This window comes from Chrysochloris asiatica, unplaced genomic scaffold, assembly GCF_000296735.1.
Source record: "Chrysochloris asiatica unplaced genomic scaffold, ChrAsi1.0 scaffold00016, whole genome shotgun sequence".
Taxonomy (NCBI): domain Eukaryota; kingdom Metazoa; phylum Chordata; class Mammalia; order Afrosoricida; family Chrysochloridae; genus Chrysochloris; species Chrysochloris asiatica.
The window spans coordinates 4,686,829-4,704,951 of NW_006408534.1; the positions used below are offsets into that span (position 1 = coordinate 4,686,829).

General features: G+C 37.3%; 1 protein-coding gene across 2 annotated transcripts in view; it reads right to left on the bottom strand.

The window, feature by feature from the left end:
- Nucleotides 1–18,123, bottom strand: part of SPAST (spastin) — a 123,588-nt gene that overhangs the window by 15,704 nt on the left and 89,761 nt on the right. For both annotated transcript variants that reach the window (XM_006835158.1, XM_006835157.1), the window contains 3 exons: nucleotides 16,065–16,144; nucleotides 8,064–8,134; nucleotides 859–899 (listed from right to left, as the gene is read on the bottom strand). In XM_006835158.1, the coding sequence (XP_006835221.1) occupies nucleotides 859–899; nucleotides 8,064–8,134; nucleotides 16,065–16,144 (192 nt within the window). The remainder of the gene's footprint in view (nucleotides 1–858; nucleotides 900–8,063; nucleotides 8,135–16,064; nucleotides 16,145–18,123) is intronic.

Genomic DNA, 18,123 nt, shown 5'->3' on the forward strand with positions numbered 1-18,123 from the left:
GTAGCCACTACGCTACCAGAGCTCCTTGCATTAGGCACACTAAATAGTTTATTCTAACAATGCGATTTATGGTGATGGTCTTGAGCTACATGGTACAGGTTTGACCTTAATGCAGGTGCTTCATGCCTCTGTGACAGGCTTCCAATAAATATCCTGGATACCAAGATTTGGATATGCATTCCTGGTTACCAAAACTTTGTCAATGTTGTCATACACTGTTACTGGGAAAACAAAGCATTATCCACAAAACTTAACCAGAAGAGAACGACTAGAAACTTGCACCTGGCCGCTCTTGGGTTCTGCTCTATGCTACTTTTCCTTTGCTGATTTATCTGTATTCTTTTGCTATACTACACAATAATCATGAATATAGTAACTTCCTTGACTTTTGTGAGTCTCCCTAGAGACCCTGAAATAACATGGAATAAGTTAATTTCATAACGTATAAAATATATACCTTTCCCATAATTTTCCTTTATTTAGTCATTTTACATAATATGATTTGATATAAAATGAAAGACTGTATAATTTTTTTATCCATTATAGAATCCTGGTGTGGTGCAGAAAGAAAAGCTCTAGACTACTAATTGCAAGGTCAGCAGTTCAAACCCACCATCCACCCCCTCAGAAACACTATACATATCACTATGAGTCAGAACCAACTCAACAGCATTTAACAACAAAACAACATGAGACTATACCTATATAAGCTTCCATGTTTTGAATGAAATGAAGCTACTTGTTTCCAGCTCGTAAATTGGACTAATTAATCATAATAAACTAGAAGAATCCAGACAAAAAATGAAAGACTTTTATACTATATGGAACCAAAACCAAGAAAAGATAATTGTAAAATACCTCACTGGCAGACATATTCTTCACTTGCTCTGGTTTCAGTTCTGTAAAATAGAAAAGTAAGCTATTTTAAATAACCAATTCCAAGTTTTTCTTGGTGATGAGCAAAAACCAAGTACAGTAATCTAAAAGTATGTGTTTAAATTACTATACATAATTTTATTTAAATAATATAAACTATACAAATCATTTTAATAAAACCATTATATAAAAGAAAAGACAAATTAAGAGCACACACAATTTACAAATATTTAGGAACTAATAGTACTAGTTAGTACTTGTTGTTAGTAAATGCCAACGAGTCGGTTCCGACTCATTGAGACCCTATATTGGGTTTTTAAGGAACATCTAGTAAGTTTCAACCACTGATGTTGCAGTTCAAATCTACTGCTTATCCTACAGCACCAGAAGTCCTTGTTAGTAATAAGTGGAGGCATTCAAATTATTTGCGTATTTCTTTAGTATAAAAGAATTTACAAACATAAGAGTGAAATGAAAAGAATGCAACTTGTTCTTTACAAAAGCAATTATTTTTTATGAACCAACTTTTGTCTGCATCAGAGTAACAGCTAAAATGTTATTAAAAATAAAAATGATTTATGCAAAACTATTTCTATGTTCACTATATGAACAAGATTCCACGCCTCTGGAGGCGATGGTAACCATAGCAGTGTAATGATACACGATAGGATGAACGTAAAGCTAACGCTCTCCCATGTAAACGATCATACAATTCACAATACAACACTTAAAAAAAAAAAATTAAAAAAAAATTCTATGCCAGAGATGGAATGGCTGGGGACTCTAGTCTCATGGAGGGAGAAGGGCTGTGTGACAGCGGCCAGGGAACAGGCTTGCAGAGTATGCGCTTTGGTTGTTTGAATGATTATATATTCCTGAGTGCTTCGGTATACATCCAAAGGGAATATAATCAAATGCTGCTGAATGATTGATGCATGGAGAGGATTGCAGTCATTTCAATGAAATGAAATACGATAGGATAAGTGTAAAACTGATGCTCTCCCATGTAAACTATCACTCAATTCAAAACAAAAACTTAAAAAATAAAAAATAAAACCGCATTCAGTTATACTCTGAGAGAAAAAGGAAAAAAATGAATTTGTTTTGAAAGCCAATAATAAAACATGAGTCTATTCACATGTGGTGAAATGAGTTCCTCTGTATGTCACCTTTTGCCTTGGTTCTTTGGAATAACAGCTTGAGATATTTCCTTACCTAAGTCCTGAGCAGTTACAACTCTTGGCGCTGTAAGATAAACACTGGACTGCTAACTGTAAGGTTGACAGTTCAAACCCATCGGTTGCTCCTTGAAAACCCTTTACAGGGTAGCTATGAGTAGAACCAACTCGAGGGCACTTACCAACAGGTCCGGAAGAATTATTTTTGCCCTAGTTCTTTGGAGAAACAAGTGGGATGGGGGTTCCTTGACTGTTTTCTACCCCAGAAATTTGTTACTTTTGCCCTGGGGATTTCCTGGGCTAATTAGTGGTATTTCCTGGAAAGCTGTAAACAACTTGATGGTTTGAAATTTTCTTCTGAATCTTAGTTGCAGTCTGCCCTATGACTAGTCTATTTTACAAACCTTGCAAGGGAATGGTCAATTTACTAAGCAAATACTGATTTTAAAATCTATGAAATAGGGGGAGCAGTTAATCTTACAGTCCAGAAGCAAAGGACCCTAGGACCATCAAGGGAGAAGAGCACAGGAGGAATGAGGGAGCACCTGAGGACTCTAGACTCATGGAAAGAGAAGGGACTGGGTGCTGGAGGCTAGGAGGCAGACTTGCAGAATGTGCCCTTTGGTTGTTTGAATTATTATATATTACTGAGGCTTTTGCGTACACCACCACCACCCCCAAAGCAAAGGAAAAAAAAAAAAACGCAGAGGGAATGGAAGCAAATACTGTTGAATGAAGACATATGGAGGAGATTCAAGTCATTGCAGTGAAATATCTCACAAGTAAAATATCATTCAGTTCACAATTTTAAAAATTATTAAATTGGACTGAGTGACTTGGATTCACTGAGGGGATTGACTGATGTGCAGTCTTGCAGACCAGTCAAGTCTTGTAACTGACAAAGAATTTGCTTTATGTTAGCAGCCACCTCCATAAAGCAAAAAGCAGCAGAAAGAGGAAAAGAACTTCCCAAAAGACCTGTTACTACTGGTCAAGGACTATAACACGGTGACAGGCCTGGAAGGGAACCTGTTTACAAAGTCAGTTGTGATGGCAGAGAGTTGCTACTAGAAGAGAAGTAGCTGAGAAGATGTTACACAGGCTGTAAGCTGGTCCAGTTAACAGCAGAAAGCATGTACAGTTAAGGGAAGGGCCTACCAGGCAGCATGACTGAGAAGGGACTGAGACAGCTTGACTGGAAGCTGTTCTAAACCAAAGGAGGGGTGTATTCTCCACCTCACCTATGTGCTTCCTGATCTTGATCCCAAGTTATTCTTGTTACTTCCGAGGTGATCCTGACCTCATGTTGCAGACTGTTACTTCCCTAATAAACCCCCAAACTGTGAGTATGGTCTTTGAGTTCCGGGTGGCCACCACAACAAATGAACAAAGCCAGGAGAGAAGTGGGTTGGATGATTGGTATCAGAAATGATAAAGAAGTTGGAGAGTGGAGATATAGCTGACCTCTAATCACTGGACCCAGCTTTGTGCTATTTTTGATTCTTATCCCTCATGCATTTAGGCAATTTCTGATGCTACAACGTAACTTCTTGAATATCAACATCACCTCTAAAGTGATATCCCGGTTCAATCTAACCTAACCTAAAAATAATCAATTATAGTATTTCTGGACCAATAATTTAACTTCAATAAAAACTTAGTGATGTTGGATGTATTTTGCTACAATTCCTTGAAAAATAACATATAGTATTAAAGGTACAAATTTCAAAGATCTCTAGGATACATTTAATTTCAAACGGAAATAGAATATTGAAATGAAGAATCAAAAAATAGTTAAGAAAAATTTTACTGTCTGCTTTTTAAAAAAGACTTTTCTTGTCCTTTGAATTTTCAACTGTTTATCTATTATCAAGTAGAATGTTTTTGTATGCATAGGGATCTTGGACCACCAGTTCATGGTCTGGTTTTGTATAGTCTACAAGCTAAGAATGGTTTTTACATTTTTAAAAGGTTGTGATAAAAAAGGAAAAGGTAAGAGGAATGAGGATGAGAGAAGCAGTATAAGCTATGGTGACAGAAACCATATAAGGTCAAGAGAAAGTACGTTGGTCCCTAGTACAGATACTAGAAGCCCTGGTGGAGCAAAAGCACTCCACTGCCAACCGAAGTGTGAGAGGTTCCCTTTATGTGGAAAAAGGATGTAGTAGCATACTTCTGTAAGTATTACAGGATGTAAATACTTACAGAAATCCCTTGGAAATCCTATGGGATTGTTCTAAACTACCCTATAATCAAAAAAACAAACAAAAATCCATGGCCACTTAGTTGATTATGATTCACAGAGACCCTGTAAGACACAGACTATAAATCTGTAACAGAGTGATATCCTCATCTTCCTCCCTGGGAGCAATTGGTGGGTTTAAATCATCAACCTCCCTTACCCAACTTTGCCAACAGGGCTCTTTATTCTGTCCAATGGGATCTATTGGTTTGAACTGCAAAGTCAGCAGTTTGAACTCACCAGCCGCTCCTCAGAGTCAATACGAGTAGGAACTGAAACAACGGCACTTTACAAGAGCAACACAGGATCAATATAAGTTGGAATCTATTCAATGATAATAAGTTTGGTTTTTTTTGCTAAGTATAGTGACTACTTCCACTACTTGTCTGTCAGTTTGTCGTACTGTGGTGGCTTGTGAGTTGCTGTGATTCTGAAAGATATGCCACAGGTATTTTAAATACCAGCAGGGTCACCCATGGTGGACAGGTTTCAGATGAGCTTCCAGACTAAGAGAGTAAGAAGAAGGAAGAAACTACTTCTGAATATTTAGTCACTGAAAACCTTATGAATAGCAGTTGTACAATGTCAGCACCAGAATATTAAATAATCAAACATGATGAAGAACACCAGAATACTGACAAATATAGTGCCAGAAACAGAGCCCCTGAGGTTGGAAGGCATTTAATATACAACTGCAAAAGAGCTGCCTCCTCAAAGTAGAGTTGACCATGATGGTGCAAATGGTGTAAAACTTTCAGGACTTTCATTTGTTGATGTGGCCCAACTCAAAATGAGAAAAAACAGAAATAAGTATCCATTAATAACTGGAACATAGAATCTATGAAGTATAAATCCAGGAACATTGGAAGTTGTCAAAAATAAAATGGAATGCATAAACATTAATATCTTAGGCATTTGTGAGCTGAATGGACTGGTATGGCCATTTTGAATTTGACAACCACATGGTTTACTATGCTGGGAATGACAAATTGAAGAGGAATGGCATTGTATTTATCATCAAAAACAACATTTCAAAATTGATCTTGAAGGACAATGCTGTAAGTATCCATAGCCCTATAAAGAAAACCAGTTAGTACAAACATTATTCAAATTTAAACACCAACCACTAAAGCAGGTAATAATGAAATTGAAGAATTCTACCAACTTCTTCAGTCTGAAACTGATCAAACATGCAATAAAGATGTATTGATAATTACTGGTGATTGGAATACAAAGGTTGGAAGCAAAGAGCAAGGATCAGTCATTGGAAATTGTGGTCTTGGTGATAGGAATAATGCTGGAGATCACATGATATAATTTTGTAAGAACAACAACTTCTTCATAGCAAATACCTTTTTAAACAATATAATAATAGATCACTATGGCTTTCTGCTCCCATAAATATTTACAGCCTCGGAAACCCTGTACAGGGTGGCTATGAGTTGGAACCGACTCCACGGCACATAACCACCACCACAACCAAACACATAGACTTCACCAGATGGAATATACAGAAGTCAGACTGACTATATCTGTGGAAAGAGACATTGGAAAAGCTCCATATCATCAGCCAAAGCAAGACCAGAGGCTGACTGTGGAACAGACCATTAATTGCTTTATGCAAGTTCAAGCTAAAACTCAAGAAAATTAATTCAAGTTCATGACAGTCAAAATATTACCTTCAACATCTGAATTCACACATCAGCTCAAGAACAGATTTGAAGAATTAGACACTTATGACTAAATACCAGAAGAGTTGTGGGATGACATCAAGAACTTCATACAGAAAGAAAGCAAAAGATGATTGAGAAAAGAGAAGGAAAAGACCACACTGGATGTCAGAAGAGACTGAAAATTTGTTGTTTACCATACAGGTGCTAAACAAATGGAAGAAATAAGGAGGTAATGAAGTGAACAGAAAATTTCAATTAGCAGCTCGAGAAGACAAAGTCAAGTATTACAATGTAATGTGCAAAGACCTGGAGCTACAAAACCAAAAGGGAAGAAGACACTCAGCATTTCTTAAGCTTAAAGAACTGAAGAAAAAATTCAAGTCTCGACTTGCAATATTGAAGTATTCTACGGGCAAAATATTGAATGATGCAGAAAGCATCAAAAGATGGAATACACCTAGTCACTGTACCAAAAAGAAACTGTCAATGTTCAACCATTTCAAGAAATAGCATATCATCAAGAAACAACAATCCTGAAGGAAGAAGTCCAAGGTGCACTGAAGGCACTGACAAAGAACAAGGCTCCGAGAATTGATGGAATACAAATTGAAATCTTTCAACAAAGTGAGGCAGCAATGGAGACACTCACTCATCTATGCCAAGAAATCTAGAAGACAACTAACTACTTGGACAGCTGATTCTAAGAGATTCATAATTGTGCTCATTCCAAAGAGAGGTGACCCAACAGAATGCAGAAATAATAGGACAATATCACTAATATCACATGCAAATAAAATTGTGCAAAAGATAATTCAAATTGGGTGCAGCAGTACATTGATAAGAGCTGCCAGAGGTTCAGGCTAGATTCAGACAGGTACGTGGAGTGAGGGACATCAATGCTGATGTCTGAGAGATCTCAGCTGAAAGCAGAAAATACCAGAAAGATATTTACCTGTGCTATCAGTTTGTGTATCATGACAAGCTATGGACAACATTGCGGAGCATGAGTATTTTGGAACACTTAATTATGATCATGAAGAACAGGAACAAGATCATGAGGCAATCATTGAATAGAACAAGGGGACACTGAATTTAATTTAAAATTCAACAAAGGGGAGGGGTGCCACAATTGTATTCTTTCACCATACTTATTCAATCTGTGTGCTGAGCAAATAATCCAAGCTAGAGTATATGAAGAAAACCATGGCATCAAGACTGGAAGGAGACTCATAAACACACTCAATGCAGATGATATAAATTTGATGGATGAAAGTGAAGAGGACTTAAAATTCTTACTGATGAAGATCAAAGACCACAGACTTTGGTATGAGTTGCACCTCAATGAAAAGAAAACTAAAGTCCTCACCACGGGACCAATAAATAACATTATGATAAACGGAGAAAAAAATGAAGTTGTCAAAGACTTCATTCTGCTCAGATCAACCATCAACACTATGAAAGCAGTAGTCAAGAAATTAAATAACGTATTCCATTAGGCAAATCTGCTGCACAAGACCTCTTTAAAGTGTTCAAATGCAATAACGTCAGTTTGAGGACTAAGGCGCACCTGACCCAAACCATGGTTATTTTCAATAGCCTCATATGCCAAGTTAAAGTTGGGAAGTGAATAAGGAAGACTGTAGAAGAACTGATGCATTTGAGTTATAATGCTGGAAGAGAATATTAAAAGTACCATGGGCTGCCAGAAGAACAAATGTGTGGTTCTGTGCTGGAAGAAGTACAACTAGAATGCTCCTGTTTTGCACAGGGTCGCTATGAGTCGGTATCGACTCATGGCACCTAACAACAACAACAAGAATAGAGACTACTTTACACCAGATTTTTCAGTGTTACGCTTTTACCGTTTTCCTACCGAGAATGAAAAAGATTTCTCAACAGGGGCTTAAATGTCTTAAGTGGTACAATGCTGTTGTTGTTATTAAGTGCTGTCAAGTTGGCTCCAATTCAAAACAACCCTGTATAAAGTTTCCCAGGAGCAGCTTGTGTGTCTGAACTGCTGACCCTGAGGTTCAAAGCCCAGGGATGCTCCTACAGCATTACAGTTGTAAATGTCTCAAACTCTTGTAAACCTACCTCGGATAGGGCCCAGTGCTGCATCTTTTGCCAAAGCTGTTAGATCACTTCCTGAGTATCCATCAGTCATTCTAGGATGGGGAAAGAAGAAACAACAAATTATTTTTAATCTTTGCATATTTAAAATCGCTATGTAGTAAGAGAAAAACTATTCTGACTTGGTCATCAAGCACACAGCCTTCTGTAGTTCGACTTTCACAGCAAAGAAAGGTTCATCTGCCAAAACCAAAATAGTCCAGTGCAGACTTCTTATAATGCTCCAAATCCTCATCATGAGAACCATTCCTTTAGGTACACTGGCTCCAAGAGGATCCATTAAATTGTAAACATGTCACCTGGAAGTAAGACCTATAAGCCATTGGTTGCATTATTAACTTGTGGTTACACAACTACAATTACTTCTCTATTTTGAAACATCAAACCACTAATGCCAAAGATAAGGAAACTGAAGATTTTTATTAGCTTATACAGTCTTAAATTTATCAAACATGCAATCAAGATGCACTGATAATTAATAGTGATTAGAATGCAAAAATAGAAAACAAAGAAGCATCAGCAGTTGGAAATACTTCTTTGGTGATACAAATGATGCTTGTTGTTGTTAAGTACCACGGAGTCGGTTCCGACTCATAGTGACCCTGCACAGGGTTTCCGAGGCTGTAAATCTTTACGGGAGCAGAATGCCTCATCTTTCTCCCGTGAAGCCACCAGTAGTTTTGAACTCCTAACCTTGAGGTTGGCAGCCCGACTTGTAACCACTATGCTACCAGAGCTCCACTGAGACTGCATAATAAAAATTAGCAATACCAACAACTTATTTATTGATAAAACATTTTCAGCCTAATAATGGTGTCTATACAAGGAGCTCTGGTAGCGTAGTGGTTACGAATCGGGCTGCGAACCTTAAGGCCAGCGGTTCAAAACTACCAGCCGCTCCGCGGGAGAAAGATGAGGCTTTCTACTCCCATAAAGATTTACACCCTCGGAAACCCTGTACAGGGTCGCTATGGGTTGGAACCGACTCGACAGCACTTAACAACAACAACAACAACAATACATGAGTGGCACTGTGGGTTAATGCTCCAGACTGTAAAGTCATTTGAACTGCAAGGCTAGCAGTTCAAGCTCACCAGCTACTCCTCGGAAATCCTATACAGGGTCCCTATGGGTCGGAGTCGACTCGATGGCACTTAACAATAAGAACATACATGAGTAGCTCGCCAGATACATACAGGGAAATCAAATCAACTACATCTGTAGAAACAGACAATGGAGAAGCTAAAAAACATTAAGTGAGACTACTGAACTGTGCTGAATGTAGAACAAACCATCAACTTTTCATGTGCAAATTCAAGCTGAAGTTGAAAACTGAAGGAAGTTCAAGAAAGCAAAATACAACTTTTGTCTGCAAGGATAATATTAACAATATCCATATGCCTACAAGGAAGGCATTAATATGACTATTATTCAAATTTATTCACCAACCATTGAAGCCAATGATAAAGAAATCAGTCTGAATTTGAGAAAACATACTATTAAGTTGCACTGATAATTACTGGTGATTGGAATTCTTTTTGGTACAATGATTCTGTATTCTTTCCATCTTCTTTTGATGCTTCTGAATCATTTAATAGTTTATCCATAGCATCCTCTAATGGTGTGGTGCTATAGGATAAGCACTGGACTGCTAATCACAAGAATGGTAGTTCAAGCTCACCAGCTACTTCTCAGAAACCCTATGAAGGTAGCTATGAGCCAGAACTGACTTGACAGCATTTAACAACAATCACCAACTTCTTCAGTCTGAAATTGATCAAACATGCAATCAAGATGCATTGCTAATTACTGGTGATTGGAAATCAAAGGTTGAAAACAAAGAGGAATGATCAGTAGTTAGAAAGCAGAGTCATGGTAATAGAAATGACACTGAATATTATATGACCAATGGCATTCACTGAAAATACCTTTTATCAACAACATAAATGGTGACTAGCGTGGTGACTGAGTCAGTCAGCTAACCTCAAGGTCAGCAGTTTGACACTACCAGCTGTTTCATGGGAAAAGATGAGACTTTCTGCTCCCATAAAGATTTATAGCACTGAAAAGTCAACACAAGGTTACTATGAGTTGGAACCGACTCCATAGCACATAACCACCACCACCATACATGTGGCCATAATCAGATGGAAGACACAAAAATCAGACTGATTACATCTGTGGGATAAAGATGATGCAGATGCTCAATATGATCAGCCAAAACAAGGCCATATGTGGAACAAACAATCAATGACTCATATGCAAGTTTAGGCTAAAAGTTAAGAAAATTAAAACAAGTCCATAAGATCCAAATTATGACCTTGAATATATCCAGTTTGAATTTAGGGGCAATCTCAATGACAGAGTTGATTTATTAGGCATTAATGAACAAAGACCAGATGCATTATGGGATGACATCAAGAATATCATACATGAAAGAAAGGAAAAAGTAATTTAAGATAGGAAAGAAAGAAAAGACCAAAATGAATGCCAGAAGAGACTCTGAAAAAACTTACACTTGAACATAAGAGAAGTGATTGGAATAAACTATGAGGTCAACAAGCTGAAGAGAAATTTTCAAAGGACAGCTCAAGTAGACAAAGTCAAGTATTATAATGAATTATGCAAAAACCTGGAGTCAGAAAATAAAAAGTGAAGATCATGCTAAGCATTTTTCAAGATGAAAGAACTGGGGGGAATACAAATTTCAAGGCTCAGTTTGCAGTATTGAAGGAGTCCTGGTGTGACGCTGTGGGCTAATGCGTCAGTTTGTGCAGTCTTTTGAACTGCAAGGTCAGTGGTTCAAGATCACCAGCTGCTCCTTGGAAACCCTATACAGGGTCGCTATGGGTCAAAATCAACTCGATAGCACTTAACAACATAAAGAAAATACTGAACGATGCAAGAATAATCAATGGAAGATGGAAGGAATACAGAGATTTACTATACAAAAATGAATTGTTAGATGTTAGGCCATTTCAAGAGGTAGCATATAATCAAGAATCAGTGGTAGTGAAGGAAGAAGTAAATCCAAACTGCATTGAAGGCACTGATGTAAAAAAAGGCTCCAGGAATTCATGGACTAAAAATTGAGATGTTTTAACAAATTGATGCTGTGCTGGAGACTGTCATTCATGAATGACAAGAAATTTGGCCAACAGACTATAAAAAATCCATTATCTGTGCCCCTTCTTAAGAAAGGTGATCCAACAGAATGCAGAAATCATTGAACCATGTCATTTACATCACATGCAACTAAAATTTTGCTGAATGCAAAAATGAAACCATTGAGAGGAAGCTGCCAGAAATTCAAGTCTGATTCAAAAGACGGCATGGAATGAAGAATATCACTGATGACACTAAATGGATCTTGGCTGAAAGCAAAAAATACCATAAAGATGCTTACTTGTGCTTTATTGATTATGCAAAGGCATTCGACAGTATATATAACAAACTATGGATAACCTTGTGAAGAATAAGAATTCCAGAACACTTAATTGTGCTCATGAGGAACTTGTACATAAACCAAGATGCAACTGTTCAAACAGAACAGGGACTACTGATGAGTTAAAATCAAGAAAGGTTTGTATCAGTGTTGTATTTTTTCACCATCCTGATTTAATCTGTGTTCTGAGCCCTGAGAAGTTGGACTATATGAAGAAGAATGAGGCATTAGAATAAGATTAAAACTCATTAACAACCTGCAATATGCAAGTTGTTGGAAGAGGACTTAAAATACTTAACTGATGAAGATCAAAGACTCCAGGAGGCTTCAGTATAGATTGCGCCTCATTGTAAAACTTGCAAAAATCCTCTACACTGAATCAACAGATAGTATGATAAGAGAAAAGATAGTAGTTGTCAATTATTTCATTTTGCTTAGATTCACACTCAACACTTACAACAACAGCAGTAAAGAAATCAAAGACATATGCATGGAGGAGATTGGTGTAAAACCGATGTTCTCCCATGCAGACTATCACTCAATTCACAATTAAAAAAACAAAAGTAAAAATCAAAGACATATTGCACTAGGCAAATCTGATGCAAAAGACCTCCTTAAAGGTCTAAAAAGCAAAGATGTCAGTTTGAGAACTAAGGCACACTGGACCAAACTCATGATATTTTCAATCACCTCATATGCATGTACAAGTCAGACAATGAATCAGGAATACTGAAAAAGATATGATGTATGTGAATCATGGTAATGATGATGAAGAATACTGAAATTACCAGGACTTTCAAAAGAACAAATAAAATTGTCTTGGAAAAAGTACAACCAGAATGGTTCTTAGAAATAAGGATGGTTCGACTCTGACATATCAGGAGGGACCATACTTGGAGAAGGACATCATGCTTGATTTAGTAAAGAATCAAAGCAGAGGAGGAAGACTTAACAAAATAGACTGACACAAAGGCTGCAATGATGGGCTCAAACATATTAAGGATTATGAGTATGGAGCAGGAGATGGGCAGTGTTTTGTTGAACAAACTCGACAGTACAACAACAATAACAACTTCTCTCTATGTTAATTAGCGTTCATCTTGGCAAACAACACTATACCTTGGTTGAATGAGAATCAAATAAGGTATAGTTCTTTATATTTGTGACTGAATAAAGGAATGGTCTAAGGCATAAAATATTGGCCAAAAGAAGCACATCTTTATCGGATATCAAAGTGGAGAGTAATGGACAGTCAGAAGATTATCGAAGGAACTAAGAATCAGAGAAGCAAAGGAGAAGAGGGAAATAAACTGGGAAAAAAAAATCATTTACTCATCATGTTCAGCAACAATACAGATCAACATTAACAGAATTTCCCATGAAACGACAGAGACTTAATTCTTTCCAAGTATTCACTTTGTTCTTTTCTCATAGATATCTGAGCACTCAAGGTTGTTATTAAAATTACCAGCTAGTCACATGTTACGGATTTTAAATTATTTTCTGAGTTTCTTCAATGACTAATATTCAAGAATATATCTCCTATATTCAGTTTCTACTTAAGTACACTGCTAAGAAAAAGTAAAAATTGTGAAATAAAAAATTATGCACAATTCTAAAGAAATAGTTTATATGCAAATATACCACTGTGGGCTAATGCATCAGGTAAAGTCGTTTAAACTGCAAGGTCGGTGGTTCAAGCTCACCAGCTGCTCCTTGGAAACCCTATACAGGGTCGCTATGGGTCAGAATCAACTCAATGGCACAACATCAACATAGTTGATATTGTAGGCAGATACAAAATGTTTTAAATTTTAACAATCACTTATTACCACTTGTAAGTTTTAGTAAATTTATTTAAATGATTATAGTATCATCACTGGCTATTTCAGTTAGATTTTTGAGAAAATCTACAAACTAACATACACATACCATGTGCCTGTGTCATGTAATGCTGCTATAACTGAAATACAACATTTTAGGTAGTTAGAGTCTGAATTTAGGGTATCAGCTCTAAAAGATGGCTTCTTTCCTCTGTCAGATCTGGAGGAAGATCCTTTCAACATCTGTGGGTCCAGATGTTGAAGAGTTCCATCTATCTTGACATCAATCTTCCCTTAGGTCTAGGAGATTTTCAGCACAGGACCATGGGCTCAAAGGATGGGCTCCTTTCCTGGCTATTATTTTAAAATAACAGTGGGGTCCTCCCTTCTCTACTTGCAATTCTTTACTTTTGTCTTATGTAAAATGAAAGGTGATGCAGGCCATATCCTGGAGCAAATCCCTTACCTTGAATCAGGGCTGTGACTTGAGTAAGTATGTTGTATCTCAATATGTGTTGTTGTTAGGTGCTATAGAGTAGGTACCGACTCATAGTGACCTTATGCACAGCAGAACGAAACACGGCCCGATCCTGGGACAACCTCACTATTGTTGCCACACTTGAGTCCATCGATGCTGCCACTTAGCCAATCCATCTCATTGGGGGTCTTCCTCTTTTTCTCTGACCCTCCACCTTACCAAACCTGATATCCTTCTCCAGTGACTGGTCCCTCCTGACAAAATGTCCAAAGCATGAGAGACGAAGTTTGGCCATCTTGGCCTCCAAGGAGCACTCTGGCTGCACTTCTTCCAAAATGGATCTACTGGTTCTTTTGGCAGTTCATGGCATTTTCAATATTCTCCTCAAACACTATAACTCAAACACATCAATTCGTCTACGGTCTTCCTTATTCCCTGTCCATGGCTTGAGTCAGGCGCACCTTAGTCCTTAAGCTGACATCTTTGCTCTTCAACACTTTAAAAAGGTCTTGCGCAGCTGATTTGCCTAATGAAATACATCGTTTGATTTCTTGACTTCTGTTTCCATGAGTGTTGATAGTTGATCCAAGAAGAATGAAGTCCTTGACAACTTCAATCTTTTCTCCCTTGATAAGAATGTTTATTGGTCCAGTGGTGAGGATATCTGTTTTCTTTACATTGAGATATAATCCACACCAAATGCTGTGCTCTTTGAACTTCATTAGCAAGCAAGGTTGTATCATCTGCATATGGTAGGTTAATGAGTTAATGAGTCTTCCTCCAATCCTGAAGCCACGTTTTACTTCTTATAACCCAGCTTGTGGGATTATTTGCTAAGCATACAGTTAAAGAATACAACCTTGTTGCACTCCCTTTTAAATTTTAAACCATTCAGTGTTCCCATGTTCTGTTTGAATAATAACTTAAAATTGATTGGCTGGTCTCATCAGATCTTACCATTTTTGTTATGTACTGTTGAGCCTATTTCGTTTCATAGCAACCCTGTATAGTGTTTCCAAGGCTTTAATTCTTTAAGGGAGCAGAAATCGTTAAATCTTCAGCTGGAAGGTTTGAGCCATAGCCCTTGTGGTTTGCAGTGTAGTGCTAATCACATAATCATGAGGGATAATTATATCACTACATAACTGTCAATTTCAGCTTGGTTCATTTTTTTAGGGCAGGGCATGAATGAAACCAGGACATTCCACCCTTTGGCAGCCTCGTCCCCCTCCCCCACCATCTTAAAATCTACATCTTTACCACATGCAAAACACAGATTCTATCACATAATCCTAAAAGTCTTAAATCAGCTGTAATTTCCATCCTGGGACAAAATTCTGTGACCCTGTGAAATCTAGAATACAAGTTATCTGTTGTTAATGTACAATGGTGGAACAGACACATGGTAGATATTTGCATTACAAATAGCAAAGACTGGAGGGAAAGAAGGGACAAAAGGAACCAGCAAGTACAAAACAAAGCAGAACAATTTACATTAGCTCTCAAAGTTTGAAAATAATCCTGTTCTCTGGCACCACCTAATCAACAGCCTTGCCTTTCAGACTCTGGATGTTGGCCATGTTTTCCAGAAAACATGGATGGAGACTCCTTGGCTCTAAACTTAAATCTTCCTTTTGGCCCAGACCCACAATGTTGGCAGTTCAAACTCACCAGCTACTCCTTGGAAATCCTATACAGGATCGCTGTGAGTCAGAACCTATTTGACAGTACTTAACAACAACAAAACACATCATTACATAACTGTTATACCAGTAGAATCATGACTTAGTCAAGTTGACACATATATTGGGGGACATAATTCAATCCATGTGAAGAAGGAACTTCAAAAAGTTCATGGAAAAATTTCATTATCTTTCAATTCAATTTTCCAAGTTTTTAAAGACTCCTCATATATAGTACTCCTGGTGTGGTACTGTGAGTTAATGCACTGGAATGCAAGGTCGGTTTGAACTGCAAAGTTGGAGGTTCAAGCTCACCAGCTGTAACCAGGACTTATAGAGGGTTGCTATGATTTGGAACCAACATGATAGCACTTAAAACAGCAATATATGTAGGAAAAATAAGAGGTAATTTAAAAAAAAACAAACTTCAGCTTACTTTAAAAACCAGAGAAAGAATTCTTTCCGCCCCTCCCCCCCAAAACAAAAACAAAAACAAAAACAAAAACAAAAACCTGTCAGAGAAACCAAATCACTCACCTAGCTAGTTGTGCTAGTTCTTTCTGGGTCAATGGACTTCCTTGTTTACATAATAGATTTTTAAGTAAAAGTAGTCTTGTCTGAAAAGAAACATTAAAGAATTATTTAGCCCAAGAATTGGTTTCAAAACACATTCAATAAAAGAATAAACTTTCTCCCCAAAGCAATCAAGGCTTTTTACCAAGTATCTCTAACTGGGAATTTAAAAAGCTGAAAACACTTAGAATAATAACAATTGTATTATGTGTTATGGGGAAATCAAAGGTAAAGAACATAATTTTTGTCCTTGTAATAGTTTCTAACTCAATGTGTCCACAGTACCAAGCAAGAAAGATGACTATTATTAAATGTTTCACAAGTCTTGTTTACTAAAAGAAGTGTCAGTTAATCATACAAAATGGCTTTAAAAACAAAAAGCTTGCCAAAAAACAATGAACAAGTAAACAACTACTAAAGTCATATTTTTCCTTTGTTCTAGGTCCTGGTATGGCATGACAGGCTAAACACTGGACTCATAACCACAAGTATGGAGTTTCAAATCCACCAGATGCTGTTCAGAACTCCTATACAGGGTACCTCTGAGTCGAAACCAACTTGACAGCAAAAATAACAAGTGATGCTAATGATCGATACTTATATTTAACCACGCTTCTTGTTGTTGCTAAGTGCCATTGACTCGGTTCCGACTCCACAGCAACCCTGTACAGGTTTCCAATGAGCAGCTAGTGGGTTTGAACTGCAGACCTTATGGTTCATAATCCAGTGCTGCTCCTATAGCACCACACCAGGAGTTCCCACAAGTATTGTTGTTGTTGTTGTTAAGTGCCGTCGAGTCGGTTCCGACCCATAGCGACCCACAAGTATAGGCACAAATAATTTGAATGTTAAAGATTAAAGAGTTTCAAATGTTAGGAGAAAAATCCCTATTATCTTTTCATACTATTTTAACACAAATTTTGTGATGGCTCCTCATTCACATACATATATACATACTTTTTGTGCAATCATGGTACTTATTGGAGTTGGTACAGCTTAATTAACTTTGGAATCAGGTTCAAAACCTGTTACTTACTAGCTGAATGATCTTACATACATGACTGAATCTTTTGGAGCCTCTATGCTCCTATGTTATGTTAAACACAGTTTAAAAACACCTCTATTTTGAAAGTTCCTGGGAGAATTAAGATAAGCTAAGTAAACACTATGGAAGTAGCTACTATTATGAAGGATGTCAGGAAACCAAGTATGACAACACTTTCTAAAAATTGATTTGATAAAAGTATGAAGTCATATGCCATGAATTTCACACATGTTAAGTATATAATTCAATGACTTTTAATAATAAATTTATATACTGATACAACCATCATCGAGTTCTAAAGTATTTCCATTACCCAAAAAGTTCACTCACTGCTATGTGCAGTTAATTTCCCTCGCAATCTAGCCCTAAAAATCACTGTCTTACATCTCTATAAATTTACCAATCTTGAACATTTCACAGAAATAAATCAGATATTTTGCATCTAGCTTTTTTTACTTAGGCTTTTTTTATTTGTCTTTTTGGATTTTTTTGTGTGGTTTGGGTGAAAGTTTGCAGAGCACGTTAGTTTCTCATTAAGTTTATACATTTTCTTTCATATTAGTTTCAATTCCTTCAGTTTAATAGTACTCCTCCTACTTTCTTTATGAGTTTCCCATTATCATTTGTTCTTCTTTCCTGCCCCAACACGCATTCTGAACTTTTGTTTTTGAGCAAATGCTACCCTTTTGGACTCTATAAAGCTGAGTGCTCTGAGTTCGTTCCTCATGGGTGTTACTGCTTACTCTACAGGCCTGTCTATTTTTTGGCTGAAAGGTGATCCCCAGGGCTGAGTTAAGTTCAGGTTTGAAAGCTGTCTAAGGGCCACTCTCAGGAGTTCACCAGTTTCTATCAGACCATGATTTTAAATTTTGCTCTACATTGTTCTCCTACTGGTCTTGGATACTGTATTATGATTCAGATCAGAGCAATCAGTAGTAGTATCCAGGCATGATCTGGTTCTTCTGATCTCAGGCTAGG